We start from the raw sequence: 26,750 nt of genomic DNA, 5'->3' as shown, positions 1-26,750 counted from the left end.
AAATTTAATGTTTACTAACGTTATGCACGGATCAAATAAACAGCACCAATCGAATAATTCCTGCACAATTTATATAAGGGTAAATCGTATACTAAATGAGTATACTAACGCCGTAATTAGGTTATAAACGCTACTATAATTTCAACTTTTAGTAAGTCATCTTCTGGTTAGTGAATTATCGTGTTACTAATACCTTTAGGCGGAGGCGGTGCGAATTTTATTTAGTAATGCATTTAAATATTTAAAACGATGAGTACATGTAATTTTACGAGGTACCCCTTAATATAAATTAATTATCAACTCGCTTAACATTTCATTTACGCGGTAGTTAAAAGTTACTGCCATATTACGGAGTTATTAATGAGCAAAACCTAACTACCCTGGACCGAAACGACTTACAAACGGAATCACTAACGTGTGTTTCCCAAAGTTGTACAAAAAATATAAGGTTCATTCTATCACCAACATCACCAGTTAAGTATCTGGTTTGTATAGTCTTTCATTTTACTAACTTTAATTTAGGTATATCTTATTAATTACAACTTGAAAAGCATAGATATGATATGTTGAAATGCTTCTTCTAAAGAGACGAATGTTACATAATAATGAAATATTTTTATAAATGCTAAATGGAAGGTTCACATGAAGTATTGTTATTAGGTAATTATTACATTTGTATAGTTGATGGGTATTTTTTGAGTGATGAAACAAACTGAAACTCTAATTAACTCTAGTGAAATTAAATAACCGTTTATTATCACCTGTAATATAAACTTTTAACATGTTTGAGATATATTTCAGAGGTTTATTTATTACATTATATAAACACAACAGGAAATAAAATGTTTAGCATTTATGATGGATTACTTGCGTATTAACAAGAGTAAAATTCTATGACAATCAAGTGTAGCGATCAAATGGTACTCTAGAAATTCTTAAACTATTTAATGTGTGAGATGTATTGTAAGTGCTGACACTCTTTGCTGTAACAATCTTAACACAAAAGAAGATAAAGAATAATATACTGTTACAATTGCTTGTTAGCCCAGTAAAAGGTGTTACATTCTTTACCCAGCATGAAACAACTATACAATTTCACATAGCTATTCTTAAATGAAATGTTTGTTTTATTTTGTGTGTTGAGACTATTTTCTATAGCAATGTAAACTCAATAGTAAAGAAAGAAACAAATATTTGTATAATTGCTTATTGGTGCGGTAAGAAATCTTTCCTTGTCCCGCCTCACATAGCAATACATTTTTACACCAGTTATTCTTAAGTTAATTATTTATTTTAATGGAAAAGACATTTTTATACTTACTTCCACCAAGGATACAAAGCAGTTAATTATTTATGTGAGATGTATTATGGTTATTGAGGCTAAATTTCTATAGCAATCTAAACACAATCGAATGTAAAGTAACATATATAGTTACAATTGCTTGTTGGCGTAGTGAGAAGTGTTACATTCTTACACACTTTTTTATACCGATAGCATTGTAAAATAGTTATATTTAAATCATTTACTTGTTTTGGATGTATTGAGAGTGTTGAGACTCTATTTATATATCAACGTAAACTCAATAGAAGATAAAGAAACTTATACGGTTATAATTGATTGTTGGCGTAGTAATAAGTGTTACACGCTTAGCCCAACCTGAAAGCGATAAAATTTTATACTAGTAACTTTAATCTGTTTTAATTTTGTTAATTTTGTTGCAAGAAGAGCCGGTCTCTAGATGCTCCGGGTTTTCAGACTTAATGATGGCAAAATAAACCAAAAAAGATCTTCTCTCTATAAAAAATTTTAAATCTCCTTAATATGTAAGGATTTGTGTAAGTACTTGATTTACATTTAATATTCACATGCTGTATTTAACTAATATTTTATTAGTTATATTATACAATTATAATATAACTGTTACTTTAATAACTAACTATTTTAACTATAATATTATACAATTATAGTTAAAAATATCAAACCAATGATCAGTATTCTGAATTAGGAGTTATGATCAACGAGATAAGCAAACATTGCCCAGTAGTTCTGCTACTTAGATGGCTGTCACTTTTATTATGGAAGATATCTAACAATTAAATTAACTATTTTATTAGCTAATGTTTTATCTAAGTTATCAATAATTATCAGTGAAGGCTATCTTCGTCTTTCCGAATTTGATGCCAAATAACTTTTTTTACATATTTGCCATAGACAATTTAATAAAACCTAATATAATAATAGCTATTGTATAATCAATTATTTCAGTATAAAAAACAGTAGGAAATTTTGAATGATATTTTGAATGATATTATACTGAAATATTATAATGTGTAAAATTGATTGTATGGAAGTTAGTTTGGTGTCGAATTCAAACCCACATTATGACAATTAGACTAACTTGAAAACAGTGTTTTGTTGTCTCGTTTGTCATCCACGAGAAAAGTGATATAACAGGTGGTCCTGGATTGTGGATGTTTAACTTTATTACATAATAAACAATAAAAAATATGAGACACAGACCATGTAAAATATTTTTTCAGTAACTATGAATAGTACTTTAACGAATATTTAATTAGTTTGGAGTTACATTACTAGTGAGTCAAATAACTGTTTTACGATAGATTTGATTTATTAATTTTGTAGTATTGAAATAAATATTATGCACAGTAAGTTATACATAGGATTCCCTTCACATAGTATATCAGAGAATTAACAATACGTAAGGTAATAATATTTGCTCGTGGTGACATTATAACCAATGCTCCCTATAGTTACTTATATTTTGATTTTACTGTAGTATTTAACTATTTTGATATATAATATTATTTGGCCTGGACGGTTATTGTATATCTTATAATATATCATACTTATCTGGGTATAAATATCTATATTTAAAATTAGTAAAACCATTGATTTTAAGAAACTATCCTTGTTTACGAGTATAAGTTGATTAGCTGAAGAACAATAAATCGGGTTCAAAACAAAACTCTTGAATGAGTGGTCAGGTCATTAAACAAACGACTCGAGTCAGCCTCATAAATTAAAATCCAAATCAACAATATTCCGATTTGCAGTAGAGAAAGTTGCTCCTAAAGAATTTGAAATACGTATTATTTTTAGTAAATTACTGTACAATTAAAACAAAGTGTTTTTAAAACATTGGCACTTTATTTCGGTAAAAACCGTCTTCAGGTGGAAAAATTGTATAAGATATAAAAATATAAAAGAAAACAGTACAAACGAAAGTAAATAAACAGTGAATAAAAAAGTATATATATACTCTCAATCACAAAAAGTACTTTCTCCACCGGAACTCGAACTCGGATCTCTCACTTGCCGGGTGAGTGTGCTACCATTACATCACAGAACCCTTACTTTTTATGATTGAATTATTTTGTATTTGGCGGTATCTGTCACATATGCGTCACAAATAACCATACTAACATATTATCGGAAGATCAAACAGGTGTCAAACGCCTTTTATTTACATTTAATTGGTATAAATGGCAATAGCCGAATTTTATTTTAATAAACATTCAATTTCAAAAGGTACTTGTTTAGAACCTGGTATCTTCCATTAGTTGTAGCATAAATACATTTATATTGTAATAAATCTTAGAGATGTCAAAATTAAATGATTAGAAAAAACGTATTTTGGTTAAATATATTCAGTAAGTACATAAATATTTACGTTTACAAATGACTTAGGAAATATTTATTAAGAGGTGAATAATAAATATATTAACAAAGTTTGTGTTAGGGAAGCCTATATTACGTATGGGGCTAGACAATTTTTATTTATATCTGTCTATCTGCTAGTCGGTACAATATTATTGTGAACCACTAAATGACTTATAACAGAATTAGCAAATTTGTACACGAACTAAGTACACGACACTTTCAACTCAACGTGGAGATTCACGTTAATTATATCTACCCTTTCTGTAGAGTAACATAGATGTCGGTGGATAAAAGTATTAACAAGTGACAAAGTCTCTCTCTACTCGAAAGATATTTCCAGCGAGATTTGTTGGCATAATAGTTTTTCTGCCGGGTGATATAAAAGTTACATTTCTGTATGGATCTGTCTGATCGTCAGAGCGTTTACAAGACATTACCTGGAGAAAATAGAATTACCTATAAACCTGCAGATTTACATGCATCCTTAGCTTAGCATTTTCTGCAATACCTAAAGTGGCGTACTCCATAGCACCATGATGGCAACTCAAAATAAATACATTTTATACAAAACTAAAAAAAATATGAAATTTTAACGTGTTCAATAGGAAAGGTTTTATGCTAACTAACTGGAAGATATCTCAAGAAAGATGTAATAGTAAATTTTAAACTTTAGATGAAACTTTATTTCTAGTAGTAAAAATTATTTTTCATGCTGCATATTCATCCATTAGATAAGATTAACATGAGATATAACAAGGACCTTTAATTCCTAACGAGCCATTTAAAAGTAATCACGCACTCCTATTTCTGTTTGGAGGGTTTGCCTAGCCCCTGTATCTTCAACGACATCCAAGAGTTTCTGCCCAATGCTAACCATGAATTCGTCAGTTGGCTGTGAGAGTCTAAATTAAGTTCTATTAACCACATGCCTCTCACAATCATAATGACCAAACATTATGTGTTATTTAATGCGTAAATAATCTGTATTAACCTCAAAATAATGTGTTTAGCAGTGTCCTCCGACTTTTTACATGGTCTATACCTAGGATCTTTAGTTGTGAGTATTAATGTTTGCAAGTGTTTTCTGAAATTACTGTGTCCAGTAATACATGAAATTTGAACTTGTGTCAAAATACATTTATTTAGCTTTCTCAGCCATTTTGTGTATTTGATATTCGTGCCTGGAATGAATGTTTTCCAAATGATTAGGCAGAGAAACTCTGCCATAGATGGCAGTGCTTATCTCTGAACCATTTCCTAATAGGTTGGACAACAGTTAACTGTGGCTAGAATACCACAAGTTGGGTCAAGATTAATCAATCGGTCCTTTGAGCTATTTCATACCACTTTATCAGTGAGACTATTGACCTTAAAATATGCATCTTCAGGAATCCAGCGGGTATATTCAGTTATCACTAACAAGAACGGATAAAGTCTTCTTTATTAATAAGCAATTCCATTCAAGCCTTTAAATAAATTTTGTAGACTTAAGGTAAGTAAAAGTGGTCTGACTATCAGATTGTATCACAACCCATTGACTCACATAATTCCTAGTCAATACTATATCACTTCACGCTAGAAAAGTGTAGATTTCAGCTTAAAAGACTGTAGGATACTCTCTGAAACGTTTGCTGTTTTCTGAGATTAAATCACACTACATATATAGATCATTTCTCAATCAAGGAGCCAAATTCATACCAGACTAGATTACTCTTATTTAGATTTTTCCCTCTTTCCTTCTCCAATCGTCTCGAGATCGGAGGGTTACGAGAAAGTGTTTACTAAATACAGACTCTCTTGCAGTAGCGTCAGATGTCGTATCTAATATTGGATCGCATGCTGCCTTAGCAATAATACAGTGAACCGTAGTAATCAAGCTTACTTTCCAGTGGCTGACAGATTTCAGTCCATGTGCTTCCACCATGATGACTAATTCTAATATTAAGAGTCTTAATAAAGAATTCTAAATTAATTACACTAGTAAAAAAAGATGTTAATTACACACAAGTGATAAGTGTTGTATTTTTTTACGGGATAAATAATTACAAAAATATTTTAAATTATTTCTCAAGTTATTTTGAACATTGAATTTATAGTTAATACATATTTATCTTTACATTTTTTTCCATTATTGCTAAACATATTTTTAATATAATATATTAAAATAAGAAAAGAAGAAAATTTTTCAGTACTTCTTAGTTATGAAGAGTGTCAATTAAATAAAGTTTTACGCACTTTTCCAGCCAAACATAGCAAAAATAAACTATTTAAAAAAAATTTACTAAAACGAATATTTACACTGAACTATTGCATTTGGCTTAAGTTGAATAATTGATTTTACATATATTTATACTATTTAATATATAGTATTATATTACTGAAATATGATATTATGTATTATATAATTGCAATATAAATGTGAGGGTGCGAGGGAATAAAGTTTTCCAAGGAATATAGCTGAGAAAAGTATAACATAAATGTGTACTCTTTAATATATAGTATTATATTGCTAAGATATTACATTACGTATTATATAATTTCAATAAAAATGTGAGGGTGCGAGGAATAAAGATCTCCAAATAATATAGCTGAGAAAAGTATAACATAAATGTGTACTCTTTAATATGTAGTATTATATTGCTAAGATATTACATTATGTATTCTATAATTTCAATAAAAATGTGAGGGTGCGAGCAATAACGTTCTCCAAGGAATATAGCTTAGAAAAATATAACATAAATGTGTACTCTTTAATATATAGTATTATTTTGCTAAAATATTACATTACGTATTATATAATTTCAATATAAAATTGAGGGGGCGAGCGATAAAGTTATCCAAGGAATATAGCTGAGAAAAGTATAACATAAATGTGGGGCGACCCTTCAGGGCTACTGTGAGACCACCCTTAGGTTCCCTGGATACTCGGCTCTATTACCTTATCTGCCAACACTTCCCACATTGTGTCCGCTGGTTGCCAATACTGACCTCAATCCCGTATATGAAATGCTTTATTTTACTGGAAACATTGTACATATATAGTCCGTTGTGGTATATCAACCATAATCCATGTCAGGACATAAAACATAACATAACACTCTCTTTACTCCAGTAACCAATATTTTATATTTCTCGTCACTCCATATAAAGATGTTGGGAAAAAATAAATGAATGTATGTACGTGATGTACATTAAGAAAATGTGAGACAGTGAGAAAGCCTTTTTTTAAAAACAAGTGTAATCTTGGTGTCTCTTTTGTCGAAACGATACGATTTTTATTTGAACTTCACTATCCTCGATGTTTTTTATCTCTTCATACTGACATTACTCCCGATTCCGATCAAGAAAATCTAATTTAATTTAAATAATGTTTAATTATATTAAATATTAATAATTGTATTTTATTAAATTTTTAATATATTGATAAATTTATACAAATTATGATAAAGTAGGTATGTGTTAAAGGTCAATAAATAAACCCGTGAGGGTTTATCAACAAGGCTTTCCAAAGGAATTGTGTATTTGTGTACAGTATAATGTAGGCTACATTTATTCCGACCCTTAAGGGCTACTTTGAGACCGCCCTTACGTTCCTTATATAATCGCATGCATTACCTTATCTAGCAGAACATCCTACACTGTGACCACTGGTAAGCCATAACGACCTTCCCATAATGTAGGAAATTGCAATATTTTAAAATATAATTTGTATTGAAAAGAGACGATATGTTTGATTGAAATTAAATTTTAAAATTTGTAAGCATCTCCTTTTACATAGTTTTGGAAGAGGAGCAAGTTGTTAAATTATTTATAAATGTATATCTACACTAAAGTTCTATGTTCAGTATTTTACCAATATCTACCAGTTACAAAGCTATTGTGTGTTTTAAATTGTGTTATGGTACCATTTTCATAATACCAACAATGTGTTTGACATGAATCGCTAGCACACTTACAACATATTATATTTTTTACAAGCACACCTTAAAAATATTATATTTATTATTATTAATTTAATATTTCAAAGACAAACAACAATTTGCAATCATAAAATACAGTACATTAGGATAGTCACTAAGCTTAAAAAGATTTGGAGGTCTCCAAGGCTAGACACGGACTCCAACACTCCCTATGTTTATGTATTATTCATGTTCGGAGCGTGGAGATAAAATTGAGTTCTGGTGAACACAACGGACAAACTTTACTTTGCAAGGATAACATTAATTTGTTTGACAAAACTGGCACATATTAATTCTTCTCAACTCCATAAAAACATAAATTTTTGATTACAGTAACTCAACATTATTATAGTTTTCATTTAATTTATTTATGTCAGAATATAGTTAAGTGTAACGTAATTAACTTTTTTCGTTTTTAAATCCCGAATGAAGAAATCGAGGATACAAGCCTTAAAATTATCAAGTAATACTCTTGCCTAATTGATGTTTCTAATTCAGTGCAGTTTTATATTTAAATTTCATTAAATAGGATAAATTTTTAAATTGATTTAGAAACACCAACAAAAATTATTAAATGTATAAAAAAACTTGCATTATATGATAAATTAAAATTAAAAAACCAAATAAAAGTCAGCCAAACTGGAAGGTTCAAACGGAAGACTGTGTGAAAAGTATTATATTTATTGGGAGACAAATAGTTTTTTACGAATGATTAAAATAAGTTGCTTAAACTTTCCATTTTATTTTTTTTAAATTGACAATACAACAGACAAAGGAGTAACAAAACGCTGTACGCCACAACAAGAGGGTGGTCGATGAGCGTAATCAACCTCACCACTACATCACACCTCTGTTGCTAATTACTGCTGACACATCAGTTTGTGTCCTGCTCATTCCTGTGTAAAATTTAAAAATAAAAAATAAATTTTGTACAAGTTTTACAAAGTTTAAAAACAATGTTATAAGAAAAACAACATAATACTTTATTACGTTTGCAATAGACGACACCATATTAAAACCTTCACCAATTATTTTGATGTATGATTCTTTTATTTGTATTATGGTTTCTTATGGAAAATTCAAGTATATTTGTCTGTTTAAATGTATATCATAACGATGTCTCGCAAACGGAATGATCAATAAATTTGAAAACTTTATTGAAACTTAATTTTTATAAATGTTAGGCTAGATCTGATTTCATTGTAGTGTATGCCACTCCATGGATTGGCTTGTGTAATATATCTTTTGTTTTGCTTGAGAGCAGTTACTATTTCTTTCTTAACAGAAAGTTGAGAATATCTATGCACAGGACAACTCAAGATTAAACTGGACTATACATTCAAAACTTCTCAAGTAACATCAGCGCAGCCTTTACTTTGGAGTTTAAAAAAAATCATACCTTGTTACTGTTGGCACTGAAACAGGTATTTATGGAATCCTCTATACCACCAAACTAAACATATTAAAACCCGCTTAGGCTGGAAATGAGTCTCTGGTTTGGGATATAAATTTAAATTGAAAAATAAAAATTAAAAAGGACAATGTCTTAGAAATATTTGGCTTTTGTGTACAACGGGGAACGTAAGAAAGAGCTATAAAAATAGGATTTACTGCCGAAGCCAACGCCATGCTAAACGTTTATAGCATATAACGTTATGGTTTTGTATCACTAAAGTAGTGTACAAATGGCTGATACACAGAATGCGATGGAGAGTAATATTTTTCTAAAGTAACTATATGCTACATGGACTGAACACCTTTTTATAATAAATATTTTAGGGCTGTTTGTTTACAATCACCAATTGTAAACGATAAATACATAATATTTTCGTATTAAAAAAATCCCCAATTTCTATATTGTTTTGTTACAAATGAAGTATAAATTCTCAAAATAGTCAATGTTCAATGCATAAATTAAACATTACATGGAAAATAAACATAATTTTATTAAACGTGTATAACCTTATATTTTAAGAAACTTATATCCCCTTAATTGATTACTAAATCAAATAACAATATAATTTTACATAAACATTACATTGCACATTACTAAATGTACAGTGGTATTTTAAAATAATAAACTTTGTTTTTTAAGTAACATTATTTTTTAAGCAACTTAATCGAATTTTAATTTATATAGGGATCTCAAAGAGAAGGCAGTCTTTAGTGGGTTAATACGCTCTCCTTTCTTTAAAACAGGCATTAAAGGTCATTCCCATTCCCTGCCAAGTGTAGTCTAGACCGTTTTAGTGGCACTTACCATTGTGTCCGCCATAAAGTGGGTTGCTTGAATTTCGCCTGTGCAGTGAAATCTTATTTTTATAGATGCTTCTAAAGCCAGGAAAGTAAAATGTAAACGTAGAAAATTTATAAATATCGAATCAAAGTTAAATTATCTGCTTTCCTTTTTCATTTATCACTATTATAGAATAATATGGTCGACGCCTAATAACTCAAGGGCACAGTGAAATTTCATTTCCATGTACTGTTTTATGAAATGTTATCATTACCGCAATTTTTAATAAAAGTTAGCAATAAAGTATATTTTTGTAATTTTTTTTTAATTTGAACGTAACTGTTATTTTAAAATGCATAAAATTGTTTTTAGCACATGCTGTTTAAAAATGGTTAATTACAGAGATTGAAATGATTCCACATATAAATATAGTACGATATTGAATCATTCATTATCCTCATTTGTCTACATATAATTATTCATATTCTCTGTTATTGTACGCCGTAGATTATCTTGTCACTACTGTTATCTTTACTGTTGCTGTTTTTGAAACATTGTTATAAATATTTTTGTTATATTATGTTATAGTTTATTATGTTATTTCTATTGTTATAGTTTATTTATTGTTGCGGATTACATGTAGGTATTGGTACAGTTTTAAAACATTTACAGACACACACACACACACACACACACACACATATATATATATATATATATATATATATATATATATATATATATATATATATATATATATATATATGTATATGTGTATGTGTGTATATATGTGTGTATGTATATATGTGTATGTATGTGCGTGTTATTTCTTTTTATATATCACGCCTTGCCATAGTGTATTATGTTAACATAATTTTTCAACCTTTCACATGTTCTGTTATAGAAATTCTTGTTTAGGTTAAGTTGTTATAAGTTAATATGGATCTTGAATTTAAAAATGGAGAGTATTTCCGTAGGAAATAAAAACATAAATTTGTGATGGTATCCAATAACGAAGATATTAAAAATGATTTGTTGGAATTTTTACTCAAAACTCCCAAGCGTTTCTTCATAACGTAATTAAAAGTAACTGAAGGTCAGTGCATTAACTAGGCTGTTAAAATATGTATGTTATGTTTATCCCTGGAACTTTATTGCAAATCTTCTGCAAAGCTATGAGATAGAAAACGAGAAATTGAGTTTCTCTACTTCTTTCCAGCCTGATGGTTTGTGATACCCAAGAGTAAATTCACACCGTGTTGGTTCTAGTTAAGTGTCAATTTATGGATGAAAGCCAACGTAAGGAATTACTCGCAATAACGTCTTCCAAATAAGGATGTATTCTTACAAATGGTATTGGAGTTCATTACCTTATAAGTGTTGGTTCTAGTTAAGTCTCAATTTATGGATGAAAGCCAACGTAAGGAATTACTCGCAATAACGTCTTCCAAATAAGGATGTATTCTTACAAATGGTATTGGTGTTCATTACCTTATGAGTGTTGGTTCTAGTTAAGTGTCAATTTATGGATGAAAGCCAACGTAAGGAATTACTCGCAATAACGTCTTCCAAATAAGGATGTATTCTTACAAAAGTTATTGGTGTTCATTACTTTATAAGCCTGCTAAAAGTGCTTTTGAGTGAAGAATGTTGGAACAATCTTTATTACAATTAATGCATCTACTGACATTTTCATTATAGCGATAGTAACTGTTGAACCAATCATATACAGATTAAATACTTTTTAAAAACTGGTAAGAGGTGAAAAAAAACATGTAGTATCTCAGTAATACAGAGGCCTTATGAAATTTTTAATAAGATCTCGTGGTCCTCTTCGTTAGAAAAAAGTACAGACATTTTTATTCACGAAAATCTAAAACAGAATTATAAAGACCAAAAGAGTTAGCAAACAAGTTTAAAAACAGTAAAATATTAAATTAGAAGTGTATTTTATTCAACAATCAGCTGTGCTGTCTTCTGACAAGGGGATACCAGTCCTAATGGCCTTATTTTGAGTCGGTTAAAATCATGGCTTCAACAAACGATATTTTCTTGTTCCTTGTGGTCCTGTGAGGTGTTAAGGTTCAATGTATTTCTTTTAATATAGAGACGAAACGCTCTTTAATGATGTACACTGACTCCATCGTCAGAATGTCTCATTACTTATTTGTTTATCTACAACTATTGTTAAATTAGTGGTGAGTCGTATTTTCAAATATAGCAATATTTTTAGATCATGATTTTTTGAATGCTGGAAATCCAGGTATATCCCTTCATCATAACTCAAAACAGATAAGGATCTCAAAGATCAAGTGGTAATTGCAGAAGAGCACTGATATCAGCTTTAATAATTTCATAACATATATTATAGAAGTAAATCGACAAGAACATTTTTTTAAACAAATCGGTTGCATCAATATTGTAATTTTGCAGTATTGAATATTAGATTTCAGTAACTGTTTCATTAAGATAAAAAATCAAATTTAATGAATACAATTAATACTTAATTATTTATAGTGAAATATTAATTTTATATAGTAAGGATTATGGATAGTTATAAAATATTCAGTAGCATTTTAACGAATAGAATATGAATAGGATGGCGTAATACTTTTTTTCCCGTTTTAGCAGCTCAAGAAGAAAATTTTTTTCCCCGCTTTATCGACAGATAATGAGTAGGACCACAACTATGGATGATATTGCCACAATTTCCAAGGAATCGCGAAATGAATACGTTGTACCTGGCAACTCTTTTAGGAGGATAAATTTTAATACGTAGGAAACATGATGTGAAGTATAGGATGGGCTATCTCTCTCTGAAGAAGTTCTTTATGTTATTAAATATTCATGTTAAGCAAATTACATTTGGTTGTAATTGACACAAACAGCTGTATACAGGTTGCGTTAAACAATTCACTAAATGTTCTGAGTTCTCGTACTTGTCTAGTACTAAAAATGATTAATGCTAAATGGTGTTAAAAGGATAAAATAAGTACTAGATTCTAAATTTAATGAAGGTAATGAGTTTATGCAAGGTAAGCAAGCACCCATAACACAACGGTGTATAACCTACTACTAACTATTTACTACATGAATCTAAATGTACTTGCACATTGTGATTTTTATATACTTGTAGATCTAACAGTTTATCTATACGACCACGGTCCAAGTAGATTAAATAATTTTGTTAAAAAATATTAAAAAATAGTAGGTAGCAATCAAAATACTCTAAGGATTGATTTTACTGTCAATCCACAGTACAGTTTAAATAAAATATAAAATACGAATACGAAATTACATAATTCAGATCTACTATATTAATGTAGTAAAATAATTATCAATTTATGTGTAGCTTTGTGTCAATCAACATGGATTAATAACTTATATGGGGCACTATAAATTTTTTGACCAACGATGCATATCTCTAGGCACTGATAGATTTGATGAGGTTGTGACTCACAGAGCTGTTTAAACGTAATGTAAGGAGGCAAGTAATTGTATGAAGAGTAGCAACTTTAAAGGATAAGGATTTTCTTAAGAGTAGTATGTTTCAAACGTGTATTGCAATTTTCTTTTACGTTATATTTCAATTTTAAGCTAGCTTTATATGTTGTTGAGACATAATTTATTTAAGTTATTCCTCCTTTAGAATTAATAAGTAAAATAAAAAAGTGTAAGGAATTTTGGAACACACAGATAACCGTTTAAAGCTCACATAAATTGTAAAGTATTGCTAATGGTGTTGTTCTGTTCACCTCTCCCTCAACCCCAAACACAATTATGCAACCCTCCCAACTCCTTTAGTCCCAATCCAAAAAGCTGTTATTAATCGAATGCTCTTTGTATGCTTTGTTTTTACAAAAATTAAATTTTATGCGAATTCATTAATCTATTCTGTTCCACAAATCCTCGTCTTAGCTAAATTAATTGATTGTATAAATTAATTATATATATATTAATAATTGGATACATTTACCGCTTGTAGTATTTTGGGCAAAATTAGTTTAAACTTTAACAGTTTTGTAAATTTAATTTAATAATAAAAATGGAGTTTTTCATTAATTATATTGTAAGACGTTAGGAAATGATATTGAGAAAATCTGCATATGTTACTTAAGGACAGTTGGTAGATTCTGAATTGAGCCTTTGTTGTGCCAGCTCTGTTGTAAAACTATTACTGGGTTATAGTAGATTAAGATCAGGAAAGTTGGATAATTCGTTGGAAACGTGCTAGGCCAATGGTTTTGTTCAGAAATTACATAATTAATTATTGGTAGATGGGGGAATATTTAAATCAGCGCTTCACGATATCCACCGATATTTTTGTAACAGTGCGCGAATCTATATCAGTCCGTTCCGTGTGTGTGAAAAGTTCCGTGAGTGAGTTTTGGGAGGTACGAATTTTCTTTCTGAATTACGTTGTAACTAATTCAGGAGTTTTTTTTTATAGAGAATTTTACGCAATTATTGAAGAATTGGTTTTAGATATATAAAAAGTAATTCAGTGAAAATAAAGGCTGTTAGAAGAAACAAAATGTTCATGTAGTATACGTCTTGATACTTTTTGAGATTAATTTCATCTTTATAATAGTTATATTAGAACTATTTGAAACTAATTTATCTAATTTTACACATTAATAAAAAGCAACATTGTAGCAACTTTCGTTTGATTTGTTTTGATCAACTGGAACGTAAAGGGAACTTTACAAAATCTCACAGTTGGAGTTTAAGTAGTAGTCACTCAAATAAAATCTCATATCGGTACATATAGTGGGTATTTACTTGTTAATATTTGCTGAGGCATAACTTATTAAAATACATTTTATGCCGACTTGAGAGTTGATTGCTACAACTCTCCTAACCTTGAATATTCATGGAATAATCCTTGAATATTCCTTGTTTTTTTGCGGATAACCTACGTCGTTATATTGACTGCGCTACCATGCTTGTTATTGTTTTTGGTGAATGCATTTAAGTGGTAACTAAGAATACAGGTATATTGAAATTTTAAAGAACATTGGACAAAATTAGAATTTTTTGCAGTGGTTTTTTTTTCTTGGTTACTGCAATGTAATTGGTGGTCCTTTATCACTGTTACTTATTTTTTAGGTATATCAGTATTAGAGACCTTTGAAAACAGGACTTGAACAAATTGTAAATACGTTTTAATGTTGTATTAATGTTCTTAATCGGATAAAAGAGGCAAATTGTCACTGGAAGATATAACAGTCTCCTGATCTACTTCAGAAAAATTTTTAGGGTTTTAAGTTGGAGTGTGGAACAGATGTTATGAGTACAAAATAAATATACAAAATTCTCTGCAATATTCCATAATACATAAATGAATAACTCGAACAAGTTCAGTAACAACATTGAACTATTTTATTCCACATTAGATTAATAGTAAGTTTGCAGTTCTCTTAGTGAAAGGACCTATGATAATGTAGCATTATGAAGCCCTAAAATAATTGCAAATCAGATGGATGTATGTTTATAGAACATATTATTTACGCTTTAATTATTGAGAGTTTCAAAACCTAAACTAAATTATCATTGGTCCGTATTTAAGGTTTGGTTTGTGATGAAGCATATTTGGTATGAATCAATTATATTTCACACATCATAGTTCAATTGGCGTATTCCCATTAAAAAGAAATAAAAAAACTATATATTTATAGTTTTATTTAACTATAAATAAAACTCTGAGTCGTACTTGTGCCAGTCTCGGCGGAACAAGCTATACACACAATTGATCTTTTGAATACTTCAGGAAATACAATCTGCTTACTTCCAAAAATGTCATCTCATGGTGGACTAAGGTATTTCTGGGACTGTATTTGCGTTTAATTTTTGTCCGATTAATAAAATATATTATACGTTATTAAATTGTAAATGCGCAGAAAAATATTGTATTTCACACAGTAAATACAAATAGCTACCCACTTTCCGGTTCCATAGTCAACTATCATAGTTCACATTAGGTTTGTTAAATGTATCGTTGAATCATAAGCATGAGTAAGAAATTTAAATAATATTTAACTATAAAAATTTGCCTAATTTGTGTATTCTTAGAGTGATTAAAACAAATGTTACCGAAGCAAAGCAATTAATATAAATTTATGTGATTTATAAATGTATAATGAGTCCTAACTTCTTTAATTAGCTAATCATTAACAAATCCCATCACTCGAGGGGCTGGTAAATTTTAATTTGTGTTGGTATTTGTGTCATGATTTGTGATATAATTTGTTTTAAACATATACGAGTATTTAAATACAACAATAACAATTAGTGAAAGTTTCTATGGTTATTACGAGAGAAAACTAAATGTCTATCTCTAGCAATGCAGCCACTTATTTTTAAAATTTAGATCATAACATTAATAATTGGCTGTGTTTAGTGAATCTCGACGAGCAGCGAAAAAATTAAAAAAAATTTGTCTCACTAAAGTATGAAGACACTATAAGGCACACATTGTAAGTACAATATCCTTTAAATTTGACATTTTTCCTCTTGAAAATCCGAATACTTATATTTATATCCATCCCAGTTAGGGGCTTAGCTCATGGGAAAAATTTTATTTCGTGAGTAGAGTTCAATGGGTTTTTTATATTTATATTTTTGTTTATATTTATAATTTTACTTCAATTGAGTTGATATCCCTATATTTCTCACAGATAGGCTAAATTATGGTTTATGATACTAGACGGTAAAAATATTTTACTATCCTAGAGTTATGACTTTTCATTCGGCTTTCTCATTAGTGACTTTAATCATGCCCTAATCAGCATATCACACGCTTTGTGCATATTACACTGCATTTATGAGGAAATTATAGCTTAAGGGAGTACTATACTAGCAGACCTACAATCGCTAAACTAGGTAAATAATAAACTGTATGTTAGATAATATTGTTATCACACCGTCAAATTAATTAATTCTACATCAACACAGAGGGTATCAGCATATGGTACGTTAATTCCTATTACCACTTTGTATGCTTTAACGATTGGTTTTATAACTTGGCATGTATTGAGTAGAAATATTATTGCTTTAATTTGAACTTTTATTCAAGTTAGTACTATCCTATGTAAAAATAAAGAGCTTAATTTAGAAATGCTTCCCATATCGTAAATACTAACTTATCTTTACATTTATTTAAAACTTATATGTGACCATTAGTGATATAGGTTATATGTTGTGTAAAAACTAAGAAAATTTCAAATGACCTATAAGAATGTTTAAGATTTATAACTTATGTAGATTACATTTTGTATTTTAATAATGATTACATTTATAGAGGTGACTGCAATACAAAATGTGTACCTTTACACGATTGTATGGTAATACCGCAACATAGTATACGTAAAAATATCATTACACTTTTTTCATTGACATATTCAATAGTTTAGAATGTTTGAAATAAGGAAGTATTAATTTAAAACACATCACCACGGATATTTCATTTAAAATGATTATTTACTTGATAAAAATATACGAGAGGAATTTAAACTAAATACTGATTTAATCATTTGTAATATCAGAAACATTAAATACAAAAACATACCTTAAGAGTGAGGTTTATACAATTCAATACGGAATGTGGCCTGTTTTATTATTCCTATATGATTTCAATCATCCCTGAAGTGTGTCATAACCTTAAAGTGTCATTTAATATGCTAGCTGCTTCACTTCTCATATATTCATGTCTGTGTTCTGACTCATCAGGTAAGGTTTTTACCAAGTAAAAGGAACCGGTAAAGTTTGATTTAAAGAAAAGGTTCTGATCTCTACCAGGGTGGCACTTATTTTTCAGACCTTAGATTCTGACCCATACCTTTCTAGGATTGTTAGTGAGTCAAATTCCTCGCGAAAAAGGATATAGTAACCAAACGAGCTCAGTGTAACGATCCAAAGTTTCTTTCTTAAAAATAGTATGATGCCTTAGACAGGTATTTATTTCTATTGTCTTTACTTGAACAATACCAATGAATTAATTACTATTAATATCAGCCTTCAAGTGCAGAGCCTCAAGCAAGTCTTTCTAATACGGATTCTAATAGTCTATAGTCATATTTGTCTACACACACACACACACACACACACACACACACACACACACACACACACACACACACACACACACACACACACACACACACACACACACACACACACACACACACACACACACACACACACACACACACACACACACACACACACACACACACACACACACACACACTCTCACACACACACACACACACACACACACACACACACACACACACACACACACACACACACACACACACACACACACACATATATATATATATATATATATATATATATATAGACAAATATACTGATATAAGGAATTGTTGAAGGACTCGATATAATGTAATGAAATTCATACTGTACATCTATTAAATATTTCGTGATAAAATTGTTAAATTATAGTATTTAATACTGTTAAGAATTTGCGTATTCTACAATTTTCTGTTTTCCATAATCATGGTTACTCAAAAGAACAATTTACAGTAAAGCTTCGAAATTTCCCATGGAGTGACATGCTCAATCATTGCACGCGATGTTCCTTGTTTTTAAATTAGGCTAATTCAATTTAAATAATCGTGAAGAAAAAAGTTTTTAACTTTAGAATGTGAAATTAAGATCGTCTATGTATTACGATGACCAAAAGGTCGCCTATCTATATATCGTGTTTGTGATTTTTGATTAAGGATAGCCGTAATCTAATTCAGGAAGTATTTATTGCAATACAACTAATTGCGTACCACAGATCATGTTTATGTATTCGAAACCAATATTGAGGCTTCTGGCACGAGACAAGATACATTTCAGTTTAATGTATTTGTTAGTTGATAAAGCGCTGATGGCAGTCTCCTCCTGATACAATTGTACAATTATTGTATCGGATAAAATTGATCTTAGATTATATTATTGTGTTAGGATTTAATACTAAATCACCTCATATAAAGCGAGGTACATTAATTTATTCCTTTCTGGTCACTATTGAGTTTTGATACTGAATTGCACCCTATAGTACAAGACGTAACGCATGTTTGGCAGTTTGGCTTAACATTTTAGTAATAAATAAAAGATACTGTAGTAAGAAAGGTTAATAACAGTGTTATAGCAATATCTTCTATACTCATGTGTAGTTAAAAAGACAAAATATTTTACCTAAGTGCATTAAAGAACAGTTAATTTGCATAAAAAATAGTCTTTAATGAAATGTCTTGCACTATAGTAGTACCTCAAATATTGTTAGTGAGTTGGAATTTAATGTATGTCAATATAAGTGAGGTAGAGCACTTGGTTTTGTAGCAGATATTTTTTTGCTAAGCACTTATTGTTGACTTGCCTCATCGGAGGGACCATAAATGTGCATTTATGTCTATTTGACGGTCCGGGTTGCAAGATGGGTATATTCGTTCGAGGATTATCACCCAGTATATATCTGTCACACATTAGAAACTTGTAATATTGTAGAAATTTATTGAGTGATGTCTGACTCACATTTTATAATTACGTTAATATATGTGTAACACAAAAACGTTTATTGAAGAAAAGTCGGGATCTTTAAATAAGAGTGTCTTTTTCAAAAGTATTAAAGTTTGGGCATGTGAAATGTTTCATACTGCAACTATTTAATTACCGGATCCCTTATTATTTCATTATTATGTAATATTAGTCATTACGTTGCACACAACAGATCCAAATCAAATACAAAGTTATCAAAAAAATATGATTCTAAATGAACTTAGAAACTGTTTGAGGGTTTCCTCCCATTTCAATCCACTACGATGACAGCAATATAGTGCAAAGCTGGAAATAGTAACTATAACTTTGTACTAGGGTATAAATTCGAATAGCAAGTAACTGTGCTTTATACAAAATCATTACAGTGAATGAAAAGACTAGAAATAAACTCTGCTATTGAATCCGTTGAAGATGCTCATAATGAGCATGCCCCCTCGAAACAGAACTGTTCAAGTAATCGTTGTATTGTAATGTTATAAAATAATAATTAGGTAATTAATGAACAGAATGTTTAAAACAACTCCACTAACATTTTCACGAATTTCCCCTGGATTGAAAAAAACCAAACTATTGCATTTAAACATTTAAAACTCCATTATGAACCCAAACAGAAACCATTTAGTTTTTTTAACTTAACTATGTTTAATTTCAAAGCGGCTTGCTGTATAATCTGAAATTTTATATAAAGCTTTATAACCCCAACAGTTATATCAGAGAATATACTAATTCATTACAAGCTATCTTTCAAAATGGTGGGTAATTATAAATTATAAACGGAAATATCTCAATATTTCCATGTAATTTAGTATAAAGTTGCGGTTAATATATTTTGTGGAGACAATTTAATTATAAATGCAATAACCTATTTCAGAAATTTAAAAAAATGGGTTGATAAATAAAGTAAATAATCGTTTTAAAAGTTGTGTACCAAACGATATAAACTCCTTTATAATACGATATCATTACTTGTGAGTTACAGCAAAAATTGTAATTTTAGCTGTTTTAACCTGCTAAATAAAACGTTGAATTGTGATCATAATATCCATGCCAGTGGTGCGACTTAGGTTTCATTGAACTAAAATATAATAAAATAATAATGTGTAACAACTTTACAGGATTACACAGGATTGCAATTAGTTCTATAGGGAATTGTAGTACACTCGGTGCATTAAAACTAAAGATATATTTGGATATTGACATAATACAACTTTACGAACTCATAAAATAAGGCAATAAACAGTTGGGGAATGTAAACACAGTGAGAAATAATAAAAATGAATAATAAACCCTCGAAGTGGCCTCCAACTCAACAGAATTCTAACGTTATACTGCAGTAAAAGTTTTGAATGATAATATCGTGCCTATTTTTCTATTGAGTTTGTTGATATTATTTACATATAGTATCTTTTTTATATGCAGCTTAACTAAGGCAATCTGTAAATAAATATGAAAATAAATTTATTATAACCAATCCAGTATGATGGATAGCCCTTTCTTCTTATCTCATATACATTATCATGTTCTTTTTACAGCAGTTTCTTTAATACAATTCATTTTAATTGAAACAGAAATCTTTAAAAATTAAATAATTACCTTGTTTGTGCTAATAATATATAATTTATTAGACCATTTCTCATCATATCCCAAATGTCGTCTTTTGACTAAAGAAATAGGCATTGAAAAATGCATTTCCAAAATTTCGCAGAATAACTACTGCCTCACTGTTTGAACTTAATGTTACAACTGCGTAATTTAATATATCTTCTTTCCAAGTCTGTGTTGTGTGGTTTGACAAATGACTGTAATTTGGTAACTTTCTTTTGAGATCGTGACACACTGGTCTGTTGTGTACTATGGTAGTCTCATATTAATCAGACTATTTCATTGTGCTACTTCTTGAAGATTTTACACATTGTTTGAACAGTTGACAATCCAGTTATCCACTTTCAAGAGAGGAAATACCATGTGTAGGTATAAGTGTTTTGAACAGTTGACAATCCAGTTATCCCCTTTCAAGAGAGGAAATACCATGTGTAGGTATAAGTGTTTTGAACAGTTGATAATCCAGTTATCCCCTTTCAAGAGAGGAAATACCATGTGTAGGTATAAGTGTTTTGAACAGTTGATAATCCAGTTATCCCCTTTCAAGAGAGGAAATACCATGTGTAGGTATAAGTGTTTTGAACAGTTGATAATCCAGTTATCCCCTTTCAAGAGAGGAAATACCATGTGTAGGTACTGTATAAGTGTTTTGAACAGTTGATAATCCAGTTATCCCCTTTCAAGAGAGGAAATACCATGTGTAGGTATAAGTGTTTTGAACAGTTAATAATCCAGTTATCCCCTTTCAAGAGAGGAAATACCATGTGTAGGTATAAGTGTTTTGAACAGTTGATAATCCAGTTATCCCCTTTCAAGAGAGGAAATACCATGTGTAGGTATAAGTGTTTTGAACAGTTGATAATCCAGTTATCCCCTTTCAAGAGAAGAAATACCATGTGTAGGTATAAGTGTTTTGAACAGTTGATAATCCAGTTATCCCCTTTCAAGAGAGGAAATACCATGTGTAGGTATAAGTGCCCTGTCACTGCGTATGATCAAAGCAAAAGTGTGTTTAGCCTCACCATCTAGTATATGGGTGACAATAGGTGCCAAATACTTGTTGTGCTAAAAAAATAGACTTATAAAACTTGTTATAACGTCACGATGCATAACCAATAACCTCCACGTTTTAAACATTGAAATGAGGCTAACATTTCGTTTGTATTAATAACCTGAACTTATTAACATTGTCATGGAGGTAGGAAGGTACTTATAAGTACTATTTATTGTTGTGCTAATTATATTTAATTCAGTGGTGATATATTATTAGAACAAAAGAGTAATAAAATAAAATGTCAACCTTTTCACTCCCAAAATACATATTAGGATTTTGAAAGTTTGCGATTGTGACAAGATGCAAAGTGCACAATACAACGTTTCGAAGCCACGTTTCCCACTCGTGCTGGTATGACGTAAGATATTACTCTTTACTTCTTATGCTTATGACTTATGCTAGTGTTGTTTGAACACCTGGGTTCATTTTCTCCTGCCTGACCTCTATGCAGTTTTCGAATATGTTTGATCTCTTTTCACTGTCTTAATTTTTATAATTTTTATGAACTAATAATCTTTACATCTGACCCAGATTATTTATTTCAAATCCTTGTATCGTTGTTATATTTTGTAAAATTAGCAATGGTAAATGATACTAAGATCCTTTAAAACGTTTCATCGTTAGTAAAAATCTTTAAAGAAAGGAAAATACATATTTATTAGGTATTGAAAGTCCGGAAGTCGTAATTTATAATTTCGAAATACTAAATAAGTGCTGCCTAGAAGGTGCTGCTACCTGTTCAAGTATTTTCATTATACTAAGTTGTACGTATACCGCCTTTCGTTAGTTTGAAGCCATGATTATTCTTTATATTAACAGTCTATTTAGTGGTACTTAAAAGTACCATAGATCCTCAAAATTTTCGCAGGAATATATTACGTTTGACAGCAATTTAAAGCTTGCCTTAAGAGATAATTGCATAAATAAATAAAGTCCGTAATATCCTAATCACGTATGGACTTATTAAAAATACGAGTACATGATGGCGTTAGCCAGGCACAATGCCAGTTAGATGTGCTAAAAATATTAGTATAATTTTTGCTAAAAGATTAAGTTTCTCCCTACTGTATACTAGAACGCAGTTTTATCTCTACAATCCGAACACGTGTATTCGTATGTACACAGATACACACAGAATGTATGTCGGTTTCGAGGGATGGATGCACTTTTTTTAGTTAAAAGTCTTTCGTAATATAATGTATTCCAGTATCTTTAATAGTTCAGGTGTCTTAAATATTGAAATTAAATATTGCACAATTTACATACTTTTAAAATATACATTTGGGAAATAGATTTTTGGCTAATGACTCAAGAACAAAGTGACGTATTTGTGTATTGACTACTTTGAGTTCCACAATTTTTGTTTGGTCGGTTATGAGAAGGGGGGTGAAATATACTTTTCTGTATGATTGTTCTTTTGATAGTGATTCCACAGAATATCACAAGAACAAAATGAACAAAGGTTACTACCACCCAAATTGCTTAAAGGCTCAACAAATATTTTTGAAGGTTAGTTATTTATTTATGAAATTAGAAATCCCTTACTAAATTGTTTGCTATAATTAGAAAAAAACCATACCCTGGCAGCAAAACAAATTGAAAAAAGTGATGATTAGTAATTATTTTTGAATCCTATACACAGTTTTTTATAGTAATTTATATATTAACAAATTACAAAGTTGATATCTTTTCATAACAATATAGAATAGGAGGTGTTTAATGTTTAAAATTTACCTCTATTATAGATTTTCTCTCATTGCTACAAATTAACTTGATTGCCATGAGGCGAAGGCTTTATTGTAAGGAGTGGCATGTGAAGTCTTGCTAAGAAGATCAAGTCCTTTGCTTGTCAGAGAGGCATTACAGGAGGACGTTCTCCTGGGATGAAAGCCTCTTAGCGTTTAATAATTTACTGTACGAAACACCCACACCTAAACTTGGCTACTCAAAATACCAAACGAATATATTGTTTTAATTATATTCATTTTCATGTATTTGTAAAATTGTGGGAATAACTCATAAATAGTGGATTAAAATTGCCCGAGTGGCAGACCAATACCATTGCTTTGGTAAAACATCCTGAGAATAAATTATTTTGTTTTTTTCTAGTTTCTACGTGATCGCACACAATAGCTACTTTTGTTATATTTAAGCACTTATTCTAGGCTAACCATTTAATTGAGAGGCTTACTACGATTTGTTAAGATATTGAATGCTCTTTATTTTAATTTAAATTGCTATTCATACAAGTGGTTTGAGACAGTACGGGATAAAAAAACAAAATAGCATGAAAAATATGTGTTGAGAATTATATTCAAACATTGCATATATTTTGGTACTTACTTCTGTAGATGAAACTAAATAAAATACTACTGATATACATACCGCTGAAACTGCCTTCCTAATAGAGTTTATGTTTTGTAACTGAATCCCTAGTTAACCAGCAATTTGGCGTCACATTATGTCAGTTTTAAAATTTAGAAATATTTCGTGCGTTCCTAGCTCAACTCTCAGTAAATTGCCCAGAAAAACAGCAAAAATGAAAAATATTTGGTAATAATTCTTGATTGTGTCTAACTCTGGATTATGACAATAAACATCTATATATATATATCACTCTTTATTTACTTTCGTTTGTACTGTTTTCTTTTATATTTTTCTATTTTATACAATTTATGCACCTGGAGACGGTTTTCACCGAAATATAGTGCCAATGTTTAAAAAATATTTTATTTGTACAGTAATTTACTAAAATAATATATATATATATATATATATATATATATATATATATATATATATATAAGGCACAGGTACAAATTTTACGGAATAGCAGCGCTAGTATCGGGATTTACGTCACGAAACAATACCGGATGACTGATTACATCCTGTTTGTCAATTTCTGGTCACAGTGTCCGTAAATTATTATGCAACCCGAATTATAGGCTAAGCTACGCTATCTCTCCATGTCGCATTCAATTAGTGTGCGGTGATAGCTTGTTAGTTGTTTGACGAACTTTATGTAAAAAATATAAAAAAATTATATGCACTCTATGTTGATAAAAATATGTTGAACTAGAACATTCTAGAGTAAGTATTAGGTTTTATATATAATGTTTACAATTACTTATTGGTAGTTGATGAGATTTTGATATTTCTGAGATGTGTGCCATGTAGAAGTAAGAGTCTAAATTCATAGCTTAAAATTTAATAACACTCTTAGATTTTTCTCAATACATATCTTACACAAAAGTTTCAATCTGTTTTAATATAGAGTAAAATAAAAAACTTTTAACTAGCACGTTAAATATTCGTAAAGTCCGATAAGTAATCGGGAGAAGGAGCTATTCATACTTTTGTCATAAGTTACACAAAACATATAGTTGGAGGCCCGGAACTGAATGATTGAACGAAAGGGTTGACGAAGGGGTTTTTTAGCCGGTATTCTGCGAAAAAATAGCCTGCGGGAGTCCGGCACTATTAAGGAGAAAATCAGCTTCTTAGTGTGTGTAAAAAGCATTTTAATGTACTACCAAAAAATGGAAGTTTTCACCATGCACTATGGAACTTTAAGCTCATTTACCACAATTGTTTAAGGATTTTCAATATCGATTATGAAATGTTTAGATTATCATAACAAAGTGTATGCTAACTGATTGAAAACCAATCAGAGATAAGATTGTGTTTGAGTGTTGATAAATTAATGCAGTGAAAGATTTTATGAATCATCTTGAATTTGATAAATTCAAGCATGATCTGAAACTCTGGAATTCTTGCTCTCTGATTCTCACCGAGAGAAAATACCAAAAAAGCGCAAACAAACAGTGTGGACTGGGGAAACTGAAAATAATATTATATGTAATCCATTTAAAAGTGTGCTATGACACTATCGGTATTTCCGTCCAAATAAAGTGTGTAATTAATTACAGTAATTACTGTATTGTACAGAATGTGGCTATAAAAATAACAGTTACGAGCTAAGCTTTAGCAAAGCCTATTACTCGTAAGTCTGGACAAAAATTACTTTATGTTTGTATGTGTGTCTATCTGCCTGCCTTGTAAGGGGTTTTCCCCTATCTCACTAAACACTTCTATCCCGCGGGAAAACCCACCTCCGCACTAGTCTTTTGTAAGGGGATTCTATCCTGGGTCATTAAACTAAAATGAGAAACACAGTTTAAGTGAAACACTGGTCTGCTTTATTACATCTATCCCCAGTCTATGTACAATATATACAAATGAGCTCTGATTCCTTAACTCTAATATTTACAACTTGGTGTTCCCTTAAGAACTCCCGCACTGGACCTGGAGCTGGAGGGCCGAGCTGGGTATCGAACCACGATCTCGTCAGGTGCAGTCCTGGGATCGACTGGTAGCCCCCGTAAGCTCCTTAACCTCCGTTGAAGTGCTCGAGGTCTAGTAGCAGGTTTCGGAGATCAGCATAGCTGTCACGACTCTATGGTCCCCGGTTGAAACAGTGGCGTATGATGTCCCCTAGCTCCGTCTTCTCTCGACTGGCTGGCAGACCATCACATCCAAAATCACGACTCCTACGAGTACTTCTGATCAGGTAGCGATTCTGCATCAGAATGAATCTGAAAACATACAAACTCTCTTTATATGTATCAGATAACATGTGGAAGGAGT

General features: G+C 30.4%; 1 protein-coding gene across 1 annotated transcript in view; it reads left to right on the top strand.

Annotated features, from left to right (window-relative positions):
* LOC124368115 overlaps positions 1–26,507 on the top strand; it is a 31,757-nt gene extending 5,250 nt beyond the window's left edge. Inside the window, exon 2 of the mRNA XM_046825389.1 lies at positions 26,393–26,507. Coding sequence (XP_046681345.1) covers positions 26,393–26,507 — 115 coding nt within the window. The remainder of the gene's footprint in view (positions 1–26,392) is intronic.
* The last annotated feature ends 243 nt before the right edge of the window (positions 26,508–26,750 follow it).

The sequence above is a fragment of the Homalodisca vitripennis genome, chromosome 8 (genome assembly GCF_021130785.1).
Source record: "Homalodisca vitripennis isolate AUS2020 chromosome 8, UT_GWSS_2.1, whole genome shotgun sequence".
Classification (NCBI taxonomy): domain Eukaryota; kingdom Metazoa; phylum Arthropoda; class Insecta; order Hemiptera; family Cicadellidae; genus Homalodisca; species Homalodisca vitripennis.
This window is presented reverse-complemented; position numbering and strand designations above follow the sequence as displayed.